The sequence below is a fragment of the Pleurodeles waltl genome, chromosome 5, assembly GCF_031143425.1.
Source record: "Pleurodeles waltl isolate 20211129_DDA chromosome 5, aPleWal1.hap1.20221129, whole genome shotgun sequence".
NCBI lineage: Eukaryota > Metazoa > Chordata > Amphibia > Caudata > Salamandridae > Pleurodeles > Pleurodeles waltl.
Window position 1 is genome coordinate 1697543326 of NC_090444.1, and position 15540 is coordinate 1697558865.

Sequence of the window (15540 nt, forward strand, 5' to 3'; positions counted from 1 at the left end):
AAGAAGTACCTCTAAGGTTCTCTCTGGGTGCATGTATTGGTAAATCCAACACTGGCATCAGTGTGGGTACACCAATAAGAGATGCTGGACACCAAACATCTCTATCTTCAGTGAAGCTATCATGTAGCTGAGGAACTGGTACTGCTCAGTGTCCAGCACATGCAAAATGGCTTCCCTGGCCACTTACTAAGTCTGAGAATTGACAGACATAGCAGGAGCATATATATACCCTCACATGTAATATAATGCACCCTGCCTTGGGGCTATAAGGCCTGCTTGTAGAGGCAACTTACATATAGTGCATGCAATGTTAGAGGACATGACACCCAAGCTGTGTGTGATGTTGTTCTTACACTTTTTTTCTGCACCATGACACAGCCTGTCAATTGGGGAATTAATTGTACAGTTAGGGAAAGAGAGCTGGCACTGGGGACCTGGTTAGCAGGAACCCAGTGCACTTTAGGTCGAAATCGCATCAGGTACCAGGCAAAAAAAACGGGTGGTGGTGGGGTAACCATGTAAAAAAAAAGAGGCACTTTCCTACAGGTCTGCAAATTTCCCATTCCCTGATATGAATATGTCCACTGAGCTCGGTCTCCCATGTTTCCTTCAGGGGGTGTGGCGATTGTTGTGTGAGATGAGAGCCTCAGTAAGCCAGCTAATTCATTTTCGGACGTTTCCCATAGTGTATATTGTATAAACTGGTAAGTGATTGGCTCAGTGTCATGGATTGCCCAGGTGGCACTCATAATGCCCTTCAGGGAAGTGTACAGGAAGAACTTACCTTTGGGGAGAACGTATTGGCCAGTAAGCATTTCAAACAGCATAAATTTGCCATTCTGGAATAGGTCCCCTACGCCTGCAACCTGGCATCCTCCCATGTATGAAGCTGTTGTGATATAAGATAGTCTCTCTGTGTTGGAAGTCCGAACATGTGAACTGCTGGGCTGCATAGATGTAGGTGTTTAGTGAAGTGGATCGCCCCTGAAACACAGAATAGCACTTCCCTCAGGAGGAGAGATGAGTCTAGGTGTGGACGAACATTGTAGTTTGAGAGTTGGTAGAGCCCCATGAGACAAAGGAGGTTTCACAGAGCCTGTGTTCTCCAGGAACTAGCCAGCCAGCTAGCTGGGAAAGCCACTGTAGTTGGGCTGCCAGGAAGTAATATTCTAAACTGGGGGCTCAAAACCCCCCTCCTCACCTTGTCTAATGGGAGTTTGAACTTGTATAGTGGAACTCGTCTCCGTGGATTGTGCCAACATAGTGCTCCAAAGAGTCTCGATCATAGAGTTTTGGTGTACATGATAACTGGGTCTGCCATTTCTGCGGTCAGCAGCTCGGTCACTGGATCACAGTTGCTTTCCTACTTTTTCTAGTACTCATCTGTTGGCCTCATCCCGCCCTGTATATATTAGAGTGTCTAAAATGAGGTCGGACTGGAAAAAGAGGTGAAGACAGATTGAGAAATCGATCCAAATGTCTTGCTTTAACAGTGGCAAATCATAAGTGCTCATTAAAGCCACATTGGATTACATACAATTCTTACAGGAACCCATCTAAATATAAATGTTTTAGACCAACGGATAAAAACATCTCGAGTCCCAGGTTAAATCCTGCCTCCATTTAAGGAGCCAGCCTTTAATCGCATGAAATGGAGTTTGTACAAGAACCAAATCTTCAAATCAAGGATTCAAAGTTTGTAGTGTTGCCGAAAAATGCTTTGTTTCTAAGCCTTAAGTGGAGCAAGCATCCCCGTCCTAGCCATGCTGGACACTGGAATACCTGGTCTCCCAAGAATTAGAATGCAACCTACTGTGTATAACAATTTGGAATGGATTAAGAAAACACATTCTGAAAGTCACCTCCTGTTCTTGTTGCAAACTACCGACATCTGGGGTCTACCCTGCTGGCAAAATGTCAGCTATGGGAAACGTCAAGTCATGAAGATTCAGTGCTAGAAAGACATTCCAGTGCCACTTGTGAGGCATAATGGGGTTGTTAACATAGGATATAATATTCAGGGTTAGGAATACATGCGACTATTCCAACAAGTTTGTATGCAACCATATCACAAATCTTTAGGAAGCATGGAGATTATTTCCCCTAATTTTCCATTAAAAGATCACAAGGACATCTGATAGTACTGAGATATTCTGTTAGGGATTACAAATGACAGTGATGACTATCTTCTAGCGTGGTTTCGCAATGATACTCTTAGACGTTAGTTAAGATCTAGAGCAGTGGTTCCCAACCTTTTGACTTCTGTGGACCCCCACTTTATGATTACTGGAACCCGGGGACCCCCACTGACTCATTATTGGAGTCCGGGGACCCCCCACTAAATCATTACTGTAAACTGGGGACCTAATCTGTTAATATTGTTTAATTTTCTAAGCAGTCGCGGACCCCCTGAGGAGGTTTTGCGGACCCCAAGGGGTCCCAGGACCACAGGTTGGGAACCACTGATCTAGAGTAAGGCCTGGATCCAGCTAGCTACCTAGTAAGGGATTCCCTCCATGGTCCTAGACAAACTGGAAGAGTAATGTTAATGTATATTGCAAAACTGGTCACTGGCATAGCATCACAATGCCTTTTGGTAGTCCAGGGTGGGGACATTTTCATCATAGACTGGACCCAGATTTGTTTTTTAGAATGAGTATGGTCAGCCAAGTGAGTATGTAAATTTTAGTGTGTTGTGAGATTTTTTTGTTAATGGGCGATTTAGACCACAAAACAAGATTTGCAAAAATGCGTTGGTACAGTTAACATTAGCGCTGGGTATCAGGTGGTGTTGAACCAAATTAGATCTTCGTTGTTAATAAAGTGGAATAATGCAAGCAAATTATTTCTGTACCGATTATGCCTGGCTTACTAAACCTTGCACATTGTTCTGCACAGGCAGCGGGAATTACAATCTGGGTTAACTAAATGTGCAAAACAATGCAAAAACCGGGGTAAAAGCAATTTGCCATCAGGTTCCAAGGGGCACTGGGTACAAGGATGCAAATGCTCTTTGCCCTATTTTAGCACCTACTCATGGATTTGGCACAATAGACTAAAGTGAGACAAACATCTTGGTAGAATAGATCTTCCCCAAAAGAATAAATAGACGCCACATCTTAGTTTGAGTCAATATAGCACCAGTAAATTGAAGAGAGGATATGTACTTTTAGACATTAAATTTAACAGTTAGCAAACTGCCTGTAATTGTGAGAGGGAGATGTGCTCATCAAAAGAGGGATTCACACTTTTATCCTAGGCAACTTGAAGAAGAGATGTTGAGATATGCTGGTTTATGGTCACAACCGTAGTGTCTGCTAGAAGCCATGACAGCTAGGGTAAAATACACCTGCCGATGTTCAAAAAGCGTCCATCTTTCATTTTCATACAAAAAAGGATCTAGTCCATGGGCTCAATCAGTGAAATATTTCTTGAAGAATCAAAATCTATCTACTCTACGCAAATTATATTTGCCTGAATAAGTACTGGGCTTTTATCGGGAGTCAGATTATCCTTAGTTGTACGGTTCCTACAAAGGTAATAGGACTGCGTACTAGGACCACAGAGCTTCAGAATGTGGGGGACTAAGTCCTCCCACACCATCGGGAACTGTTGGCCCAATTCCTGGCTACCTCACAGTGTCTGCCTCACCTGGACCTCTGAACCTACTGGGGTGGAGGTTAATTATGGCAACCTAAACATGACACTGACTCCTCAGGGACGTCAGTCTTATCTTTTCATTATATTACTCATGTATGCCCATTCATAACACATCAGAGATACAAAATAAGTTTCCAATACATTTATTGAAACAATCTTAATCTTGCATAAAGAGAATGGGTTGCGATTGTTAGTCAAATGAAACAAAGCAAAGTGAAACAAAGCAAAGTGATCAGCATTATGAACATGGTAAAGACAATGAATAAGCCAACCATGGTAAATGGGGTTCTAGAGATTCCTACCTAAGACTATACTGAGAGAATACCGGGTGTATCATCTGTCAGGCCCAGTCTAAAGGATTAGCCTTAGCCCTGTACATGAAGATATTATCATAGTCAATCTGTGGCGTAGATTTCAATCCTCTAAGGAAGCTGGTAGCCTAGCGTCAGCAGAACTACATGTCGATGGTTGTGGCTGGAATGCCCTCTGTCCCTTCCAGGTAAGTACATCATTTATGCAGGCCTAAAAAATCATAAAAATGTTACTAGACCTGTAGGTCAAGTAATTTGGATAATCTACTCAACATAACTGTAATGTACTTGACCCATAAACGGGTCTCAAATTGGGTGATCCTAGGCAAATATTTTAGTTGCAGAGTCGCCTTTTTCTTCATTCTCACATGTAAGTGCACCTACAAATATGTGAGCTCAGCATTTCTGCTGTAAAAAAAAAATGTTTTGAATTAAATAGACTAAACGCCTTCTCCATGTGTAATAAGAATCTAGCCCACATATAGGGGATACATGATCCATGACTTGTCTCTTAGTTTACTAATAGCATTCCTATCAGGGAAGGAGTGTTTCTCCGTTTATGCTTGAACACTCTCTTTTAATAAATATATCAATAAAGCATGATGTGGTAGCGCACTGTCATTAACAGACAGGAAATTTCCAAGAAATGCCCAAAAACCTCCCCACTAACTTGCAGCTTTGCTGATAAAGCTACATAGTGTAGTAACAATCTGTGAAAAGTAGGTTTCAGAAAACAAATCTATCATTTGCACATCACCAAGTAAAGTGTTCTGATTGGTTTCCATCCTATTAAAATATATATATATTTTTTAAATCACACAAAAGTACAAGAAAATGTGCTTTCACAACTACTGAAATGTATTTTGGAAAGTCTGCACAGTTGACTTAGTTATTTAAATGTTGTGTGTCTTTCTACAGCAGGACAGACCTTACTAAAACCTGGAACTCCAAGTCAGAAGAAAAGGTAATTGTAAGAAGACAAACTGACTTTTGACCTCTGTCTCTGAACACAAAGCAAACGTGACAAGATAACAAGATGTAAAGGCATCTTTATTGCTCCTTAACTTTCTGACTGAAGAGAACAGCTATTCTTTGTCAACTCGCCCAAAGAGGCAAGTAGGTCCTAAAAATAGAAGGACCTGAACTATGACAAGCCAAGTGAGCCTTTTCGAGGCCTGCTTTATATAAAAAACCCACACTGTATTGGAAGCACAGCTCTGATGTAATGATGTGTCTTGGTATTAGATGCTGTCTCCTGAACAGCCAACACAAAACTAGGATATTGTGTACAGCATTCCTAGCCTTGAACAGAAAGTACTGATTACATGTCACGCAAAGGCTAACTGAACGCGCAATTTGTACCACAGATTCCTAGAAAAATATCTTACAAGAGAAAGTGTGAAATGTCACTGCTAAAAGCAATGCTGCTACAACATTTAACATATGAAATACAAAATAAATCTAAAAACTCAGGCCCCAAAGGTCCTCACAACATTAATAGAAGGCAAATACCACTAGAGAGTCAGAGACAACCTCAGCTATGCTTGGGAATATGGGCGTTCATAGTCCATCTGATGGTTCCGGTGAGAAGAGACAATCTAAAGATGCAATATTTACCTGAGATGAGATGCATGAAGATGACAATAACTACTACAAGAACCATGGTGACAAAATCTTTAGTATTGGCAAAAAGAGAAATTACTATAATGCTTGTGACAGACCGCAGATCCCCGTGAGCTATTCCCAACCATTACTTGTTCAGGATCACCATTAGAATGACTTATATCTATATAGGCTGTTCAGAGCATTCATTTAAGTCTGTGGATGGAATGTTAATTGGTGTACTTAGGAAGCTCTGTGGGACACGTTGGGCTGCTCTCTAACAGAGTGCAGTAAGTGTTATGGAGGCGTCAAGGAAATTAGTATATGCTTTTAACTTACCCAAGGTCTATACTGTATGAGACTGACCTATTTAGGTCTTGGTAAGAAAACAACAATCATTTACAGAAGTCATAGTACAGATAAAAATGTTGACATCACTGAAATACTGCTCTACAACATGCCTTGCAATGTTTCCCAAACTGAAGAAATGCACTATAACGGTTATTAAAGCTAGGACTTTCAAAAACATGAAGACATCAGGGAATTCATCCTCTATGGAAATTCCTTGGAAAGACAAAGGCCTATAATAGAAGAGCATCTTCCCACATATAACCAAACAAGCAATATCAAGAAGCAACAGAATTGCTTGGTATGGAAAGAAATGACAGTTGCGGCCTCCGAGCATGGCAGCATGAAGAGCACTGGCGGGATTAACAGTGAAAAGAGAAGTCTATTATTCACTCGATGCAATCAAACATGGACACTGGTGACAGAGGTCGCTACTACCTAAGAGAACCACTTTGCCATACACAGAGGGACGGTTTGCAATTTTACACAACTTTCAAGTGGATCTCATGGTTATACTCAAAGCAGATGTCATTAAGAGTGACAAAGTGTTAGATTCAAGGGGTAGGCAAGCAATGACTGTTTACTTTGAAACAGCATCAGTTTTACAAATACTGGAGGCGACCAATACAGAAAAAACGACATGACGACAACTTACCTTGTCCTTCTATGATATTGCGTAGCACAAAGGTAGCACCAAGACCTGCCCCCGATCGCTTAGTACATATTCCTACAAATCTGTTCATTTTTCCACTGGAATATGAGTCTGCCATGGTCACAGCCATAATGCTTCCTATCAGATGTAAAAGCGAGAAAGATATATTTAAAAAAAAAAAAATAATAATCTTAACAGCAAATAAGAAAAAATAAAAAATAAACGGACTGTGTACCAGAGTGTTTTACATAGGGTCCCACATTCATGGCAGCATTAACTAGCAATAGGTCGATCATCGCTACAAATGTATTGGAACAGAAAATATGTTGCGCCACAGAAAGATTAGAGCAGGTTTAGAGCATGCACCAGCCACATCCTCAGAACATTGTTCTTCTGATGACCTTGCACCCAACACAGAGTCAAGCACTTGAGCGTCTGAGCTCAGTTATAGTGACAGAATCTAAAGATCCTGCCCACCGCACTAGGTCCTACTGGTGGAGTCAGGGGCCAGACTGTGTTCCTTCTCTAACGAGCAAGATGTCTATCAGCATCTTTCTTTGGCTGTTTCATATCTTTTTCAGTGAAACTCTCAAATGAAGGACATCCTATTAAGAATTTCTGGTTATTTCGCAGAAGGCGGGGCGTGACAGTATTTCCTCATGGAACTCTTCTGATCACACAAACATTTATGGGCTTTATGATACGGAATCCCGCAATGTTTCAAGCAGGAACAAGGAGGCAGACAGACATGATAGATACAGAATCTCGCAATGTTTCAAGCTGGATCATTGAGGCACAAAAAGACCAGAAGGACATCCGCTTTCAAATTTAAAGTTTTTATTTCAAGATTTGGATCTCATGCGAGATCCACTGAGAAATAATATAGAAAAAGACAGTAATGCACAAACATCACATGTAGAAAAGTGGCAACAATGGTAGCTATTAAAAAAACATGTGAAAATTAAAAATACCCATACATTTAATTGACTGGCACAATAAAAGGGGTGTTTGGCAAGTAAAATTGGCCCCTATTCAATACAAATTTAAAAAAACATTTACAATTTTGAAAAACTTTTATCCAAAACATTTTATTAGGTGGAAAAAATAACTGTAAATGAAGGGCTTCAGTTGCCGTTCTTGCAAGAGAATTTAGAACCTGAGGTCTCACGAACTTCCAGCGAAAAGGAAGCAATGCAGAACAAACAAAACTTAGTTCAAATTCTGTAAACCATAATTACAAAAGCGACATACATTTTCTGATTTACTGATTTGGAGCAAATAGCAGTTAAGGCTTTTAAGAAGCAGAATATTTGAGCATAGTAGAGTCCAAAAAAGTCAAACACCATGATCCACATCAAATATCGTAGTGGTTTTCTCAAGATGGAAAGTTTGTTATCAGATCAACTTGAGCTTTTTTAACACAATATTCAGCATCCAGATTTAGGCTTAAATTGCAATAAGAATACTCGGACGGGGATTCGTGGTTTAACTCGAACAAAACAAAAAAATTCCTATAAAACAAAGAATTTTCTTTTTTCACTTCAGAGATCTTTTTACACATGTAATTCCTTAATGTATTCACATCACTTCTCAAAAGTCGATAACCCCATCCTATCACTTCCAAAAGGCTGTGTATAAAAGCACTCTTTAACCTAAATTCTCATCTCACTGCCAGGATAGCCACAAGTGTATTGAAACTCCAGTTTCCTCAAAATCTGCCCCTCAGTTTTGCTTAAGAGGTCGCATTTCATTCTACCAAATAGTTCTATAGTGCACAACAGGCTGGGTTTTTAGCCCGATACATGGAGAGTAAATGAGCAAAATGCCTTTGACCGATCACTATATAAAAATCACTTAACCCACTAGCCTGTGATGTGGCCTTACAGGTGTTATGAGATGTGTTTGATGTCATTCGGGCATCAAAACAGGTATGACTTGACTACCCCCAGTTTTTCTATACTGAGGTACCAAGTATAATTGGGATGTTTCCAGAATTGTTTTTGCTCCGGATATCAAAGTATGATTAAATGATCTCGACCCATGTTTGCTAGTTGAGTGGATGAATGCATCAGTTGCAAGAATCGGTTTCCGACCTCACTGTCACAGGTCAGCATACTGCTGATTCCAAGCGCCCAGACATGGTCTTCGGGTTCATAAAATAAATACTATTCAATTGGGTAAGCTCTAACTCAGTGGCAAGAAACTCTTCGTGTGACTGTGTGCCTTACAAATAAACACGTTGTGTTTAGACAGGACAGACAGTTTACACCTTTTCATTATTTCAAAACAGCCGCTGTAATCATGGCGGTGTAGTCTGCATAGATCCATGGAGATCTTCCTCACATTCTTGCCATATTTTGTCTTTACTTTTTAAGTCAAGCACGCATGTAACATACTAGCAGATGCTTCACTCGAGTAAAGATCTTGAATTTAAGGTGCATTTCATCTAACCATTGCACAATATTTCGCAATCCGGTGCTTTTCATAAATATACTTCTCTAGTAGTCCCAGGATGTAAAATACAAAAAAAGTCACACAGAGCAGTTCTCTCCCTATGTCCGCCTCTCACATCTGTTTTTTTTTTTTTTCTTTTTTTTCACACAAGGTGTGTGGGTAAACTAACTGGTGTGACCAGGGTAGTGCAGAGTCATATAGTAATCCCTGTCCTTCGTATCTGTCTAACTCCCTTGTTCAGCTTCACACAGTGAGAGAGTGGTTGTCTAGAGGTTTCCAGGTATGTGCAGCGTATATCAGTTTCTCCACAGCGTTCGACAGGGTTTACCATCCAACGCTGTGGGAAAACGACACACACTTGTTACGCTTATTTGTCACTTTACACTCTGCTACCTGTTGTCAAGTGCTGTTGGGGGTTGGCGGTTCAGGGTTCATAGCCCATAATTCCGCTTTACGGCTAGAAAGAGGGGTGTCTCCTTGCCCACATGTTATTTTCTCTTAATGGCTCTGACTTGCTTTCCCATTTGGGTAATAGTTCTGGCTATTCACAAAGAATTGGGAGCCGCCCTGTGATTGGTTTGTGTAGATGACATTGTGATCTTTGTGATCTTTAACGCCAAAGAGCTGGAGCAATCATCTGGCATCTCTACTGCAGTATGCTGACACACATTTCGTGAAAATGAATGTTGCCAAAAGTAAAAATTCGATCCTCAAAAGGCAGATTACACAGTTAGCAGTGTGGCGCCATCTTGCGGTTTCTGGCGGCAGTGTGTTAACGAACAGGCTCATCTGGCACTGTAAACACTAGGGGGCATATTTATACTCCGTTTGCGCCGGAATTGCGTCGTTTTTTTTGACGCAATTTCGACGCAAAACTAACTCCATATTTATACTTTGGCGTTAGACGCGTCTAGCGCCAAAGTCCATGGACTTAGCGTCATTTTTTAGCGTGGACACCTACTTTGCGTTAATTATATGCAAGGTAGGCGTTCCCGTCTAAAAAATCGACTCCGAGGCATGTGCGTCGGATTTATACTCCCGGGCAAAAAAATTCACGCCCGGGAGTGGGCGGGTCAAAAAAAATGACGTACGGCCGCTTTTGCGCCGTTTTTTAGCGCCTGCAAAAGGCAGGCGTTAAGGGACCTGTGGGCTCTGAAGGAGCCCAGAGGTGCCCTCCCATGCCCCCAGGGACACCCCCTGTTACCCTTGCCCACCCCAGGAGGACACCCAAGGCTGGAGGGACCCATCCCAGGGACATTAAGGTAAGTTCAGGTAAGTGTTTTTTTAATTATTTTTTTTGTGGCATAGGGGGGCCTGATTTGTGCCCCCCTACATGCCACTATGCCCAATGACCATGCCCAGGGGACAGAAGTCCCCTGGGCATGGCCATTGGGCAAGGGGGCATGACTCCTGTCTTTGCTAAGACAGGAGTCATTTCTATGGGGGTTGGGAGTGAAAGAAAATGGCGCAAATCGGGTTGAGGCGAAAAAATTGCCTCAACCTGACTTGCCCCATTTCTTGACGCCCAAGCCCCATATCCCCCTACGCCGGCGCTGCCTGGAGTACGTCGTTTTTTTTAACGCACACCAGGCAGCGCCGGCGGCTAACGTCGGCTAACGTCATTCAATAAATACGGCGCCCGCATGGCGCTTCAGAATGGCGTTAGCCGGCGCTAATTTTTTTGACGCAAAACTGCGTTAGCGCAGTTTGGCGTCAAAAAGTATAAATATGGGCCTAGGAATCTGTGTCGGGCTCTCCAGGTTATTTGTAGGGCGTGGATACTGGAATTAGTAGCCAATTAACTTCATGCAGTTACTCAGAGGGTGTGAGTATATCGTGTTAGGGGTTGAAGGCGTACTGTCAACATCTGTTGCATTTTAATGCTCACTGCAAGCCTCGTGGTGACGCAAACACAATAGAGAGAACTGGACAGGTAATGTAAACAGATGACAATGTCCACTTAAAATGCGAACCAAATTTCAGGGAGGCTGTTTTTAACCAAAAGTGTGCAAAAACAAAAAGTAGAGTGACAATGTAGAGAAACTGACGTTGTGGTTAACATGTAATCTTATGGAAAATGCAAAAAGGAGTGATAAAATGTTTACTCTACATTTTTTTGCATTGTACATAAACATACATAACTCTTTACCCTAATCCCTGCAACTCCCGCTTTAATCCCAACCTTTTTTTCCCCCTTAGAGCTGGCAGGAGCGAGTTCCAAGTCCTGGTTGCACTGCCTGAAAACGATTGGGCTAGAAGACTGTTTTTTAACCAGTCATACCTTTTGAGCTGAAGAGATTCCCACTGCATGGCGCCCACTGGCCTCTAGACACTCAATTTATTAGGCAGGTAAAGAGTTATGGCTCTTTTAAACCTTGCAGATGATGTAGGTAATCCTGTAAAGTACTCAAGGTTAAATGGGAAGCCACTGTAGCACAGATGGGGTTGAAATAATCGAATTAGCTGCAGCCTGCAAAACTGCTATGTTCCCTAGGTATTGTTCTGGGATGGACCATCTGACCACCCACGCTTGCCACAGCTGAAACTCCCAGCCAGAGCATTATTTGTTTTATTGGAAGTTTAATTTGTTTGTGAAGAATGAAGATCAGTGACACTGAACTTCCAAAGATAGCAAGAATGCAACTAGGGAATATTACAGGAGTCTAACCAAAGTTGGGCGGGAATAAGAGAACAATTAGGAGAATTGAGAGAATCACAGTTTTAACGGGTTGAGTCTTTCTAGTATCTGAAACATAGAAGGCAAGGACATTTTACAATAGTGCATAATACTGTCGGTGTTTTGGCAGCATAGGTTTCTCTACTTTTTCGAGGAAGGTTCTAGGGGTAACAAGGCAAAGATTAAAGAGAAAGTGTTCGGGGTCAGAAACGTTTGGTACTGCACAAAGGTACTAGAACTAGAAAACAATTTCACTCGCTTCCTGTCAATTATCCCCAAAAAAAAAAACCCCACACACAAAGCCCCTCCCCTTCCCCCGAATCATGGACTGTTCATGACAATATACATAAGTCCCTGTCTGAGTAATACTTCAAAGCCTGCTAAACACCTTATGTAGTGCAGTTCTTTGTATGCAACACACAGGTCTCAAACACTACTGATTTAATTTACACCAAATCCAAAAAGAGCATTAGAGAAGACAAAGGACTAGTTTTAAGCTAATATTGGTGGAATTTAGTTCAGCAGTTTTTGTTGTAGCAGAGAGCAAAGAAATACTATTGGGCGGCCCAGTCTGAAACGATACATGCTGAAAGGTGCATATGCTACGTAACTGGAAATACTGTGGAGGTTTGTCAGACTGAGCCAAAGGTATTAGCAAAGCTGAATCCAATTCTATTACAGTGCTATATTAACATAAAGGATGTCATCATAAACCGCAGGGATGTGGAATTCCTATTGGCCGATGTCCGGGACATACTGTCTGGGGTCAAGGGCAACAAGTTTTATGTTTATTTTGTCCTTGGGAAAAGTAGGCCCAACCCCCTGCAGCACAAACCCTTTGGCTACCCGTTTACAGAGAAGGGAACTGTCTGCAGTTGAGATAATGTGTGTGTCCATATGTTAATACTGTTCAAACTTGTTTTTATGGTTCATTAATGAAAAGATTTCATGTGCTGTAAATCAATGTTTTAAAGTCACACTGCACTACGGACAGTGTTTTCAGTATTAAAAAAAAAAAAAAAAAAAAGCATTTGCAATTCAATGGGTCTCGCGTTATAGCTTTTAGCGTTGTAAACTCCTAACTGGACTTTTCTTGCCACATAAACTAATAATGAAAAGTAAAACTGTTTCACATATGCGTGCCGTTTGTCGCCATGAGCGTGAAGGAGACACAGAAACGGAAACAGAAGTTCGCATGCAGTGAAATTTATCAGCAAAAGTGCAATTATCCATTTTACCGGCAAAAGTGCATATGTCCATGTAAGCAGCAAAAGTGCAATTATCCACGTAACAGAGTCTATGTCATGCAAAGCGATCGACTTCTGCCCAGTAAGATTACGCTGCGCAGGAAATGAAAAGATAAAGTAGTCCAAAAACCAGCTGAAAACACAGCCTCTTATGTTTTCAGTAGTTTACCGGTGCACTCGAGGAGGGCTAAACACCGGGAAAGGCATGACATATGCATGCCTTTTACAAATGGAATCAATCGATTTATAAAAGACAAGCCCATGAACTAATGAGTGACAGGTGTGACATGGGTGTGGTTAAAAGCCCACAAAGAGATTACAACATGGTCCAGAGTGCTTGCGCTCAACCCTAAAAATAAAAGTGTACACGTTTGAAAAGTTGGACAATATGACACTAAGTATAATGCTGCCAGAATGTTCTCTGATTAGACGCAAATGTTTGCAGAAGCTTGTAAGCAAGAGTGATGAATCTTTGCTTTCAAAATGTTCAGAAAAAAAATGCAAGTAGGAAAAAAACCATTTGCGACTATGAAATTTTAGGTGCAGTTTCTTTGAAGCGTCAGTTAGTAAAATGTGTTGATGCATGCTAGTATTTCCAAAAATATTCCTAATGGAAAAATCAGTGTAACCATTTTCACAAGATTATGAGAAGCAAGAAAATACACAAGCTCTGGCAAAGCCAACCGACCCAACATTTTTTGAGTCTTTTGGTTTCGTCAATGTGTGTCTTGTTTTGACATGGCTTTTGTAACACTTCATTTTTTTGGGAGCTGCCAGGCCCTCACCATTGTAACAAACACTGACAAAAAGAAAAAAATGTTTTTGGTGTCAAAAAGCACACATGCCCACCAGTGGCGTAACAAAGGCCCCGCAGCCCCCATTCCAGGGGGCTCCCTCTTCACAGCACCTGCCATGAGTGAGTCTGGAGGGGGGGGCGCTCCATGTTCTTTGCAGGGGAGTCCCCTCCAGTTTCGTTACGCCACTGACTGTCACAGTAGTTCCTGGCACTGAACAAAATGACTGTGTGCCAATATGCTCCTTGTGGAAGAACAGAATGCGATCACTCACAGTAAAGCTAGCCGAGAGATAGAGAAATCAAAGTTTAATAACAACAAAATGCCTTTGTTAACGCCAGCCCTAATTAGGGACCCAATTCTTAAAGAAAGTCACAAAAATGCACCCATGGTATACGTCTTTGAATTAGTGGCTTTCATGAATGCACAAGAACTTAAAGAAAAAGACCAGGAAATCGTATTTCTAGAAATTATTTGCTAACTATATTTTAGCACGAGCAAATATGCATGTGTAGATTTGCTCATGTGAAAATCAATTGGGCGTTTACAAGTTCACTTTCCCTTCAACCTCTTTTCCCCCTGGAAGAACGTATACTTCTACCATTGTCAGGAGTATATTTCCAACCTTTCTCAGTATGGGAAAAGATTAGAGAAGAGCTTGTGAAAATCCTTAAAACATGCAAGTTAGTAGGTTTGCAGACTCAAAGGCATTCCAGCCATGGAACTATTGGTTACTGCTTCCTCCAGCCCCAGTATGTAGATCTGTGGAAGGGTGGCAAAATAAGGAAATTACTATAGAAGGGATTCAAATTGCAAGTATTCAAGCCCTAGTATAGTAGTAGCCCTGGCATAATCAGACAGGCTATTTATCAGAGCTCTTACATAAGGAGATTGCTACCATAATTTGTCGGTGTATTACATGGCACCAAAGGGAAAAGTAGATTTTTTGTCAGGACAAGTAGATTTAAGAAGCAACCTGTCCCATGGACAAGTAGATATTTTATTAAATTTCACACTCCTGTAAACCACAAGGCTGAGGTTTTTTTTTTACATATCACCAGAACCCCGAAATAGCAATGTAAACCATGTTACAAGTTGCTATTTATGTATTTTATACTAGATGTAGATTTTGGGGTTATCTTGAAATGGGTGTTATTTTAAAAATGAGATGTTTATTGAAAACAGTTATTGAAATACTGGACATGTGGTTGCCAGCAGCAACAAGCACTGGCATAGCCAATAGGTTTTGACTATGAAAGCTATTGGCTTTGGCTAGGTTTTGTAGCTGTACAGCAGCGTGGATGCTTTGCAGTGCAGCTAAAACTGATTTTTTTTTTTAAAGTGCTATTACACAGCCACGGCAAATGTGTTAAGAGTTTATTTGTGCAGGTTGCATCATAAAGTCTTATTATTAGTATTTTAGCCATGCTGCGATAGAGCATGGGTACAAATAATTGCCAAAATTGGCAATGCCCATGCTGAGCAGCATGAACAAAAGGCAATGGCAGAGCCATAAGTCTCCAAAGGGGAAACTTATTGGCTTTGCCAATGTTTTTTAGGTCTTGACACAACATTCCTGTGATTTGTAGCTGTTTTTAAGCATAATAATTATCTTCGAGAGATCTGAAAAACAGACCTTGAAAAATTGTATAAACGTTACCAGGCCTGCAGATCTAGTGACTTGAATAATTTACTCGAACTAACTGTAATGCTCTAGACCCATAAACAAATCTCAAATTGTGTGATCCTGGGCAAATAGTTTATTTCACAGAGCCGCCTTTCTCATCATTATCAC

At 41.2% G+C, this 15540-nt stretch overlaps 1 protein-coding gene across 1 annotated transcript in view; it reads right to left on the reverse strand.

Moving 5' to 3' along the window:
• The window catches only part of MRPL19 (mitochondrial ribosomal protein L19), a 59700-nt gene that overhangs the window by 10682 nt on the left and 33478 nt on the right, over positions 1 to 15540 (reverse strand). Inside the window, exon 4 of the mRNA XM_069236047.1 lies at positions 6577 to 6711. Coding sequence (XP_069092148.1) covers positions 6577 to 6711 — 135 coding nt within the window. The remainder of the gene's footprint in view (positions 1 to 6576; positions 6712 to 15540) is intronic.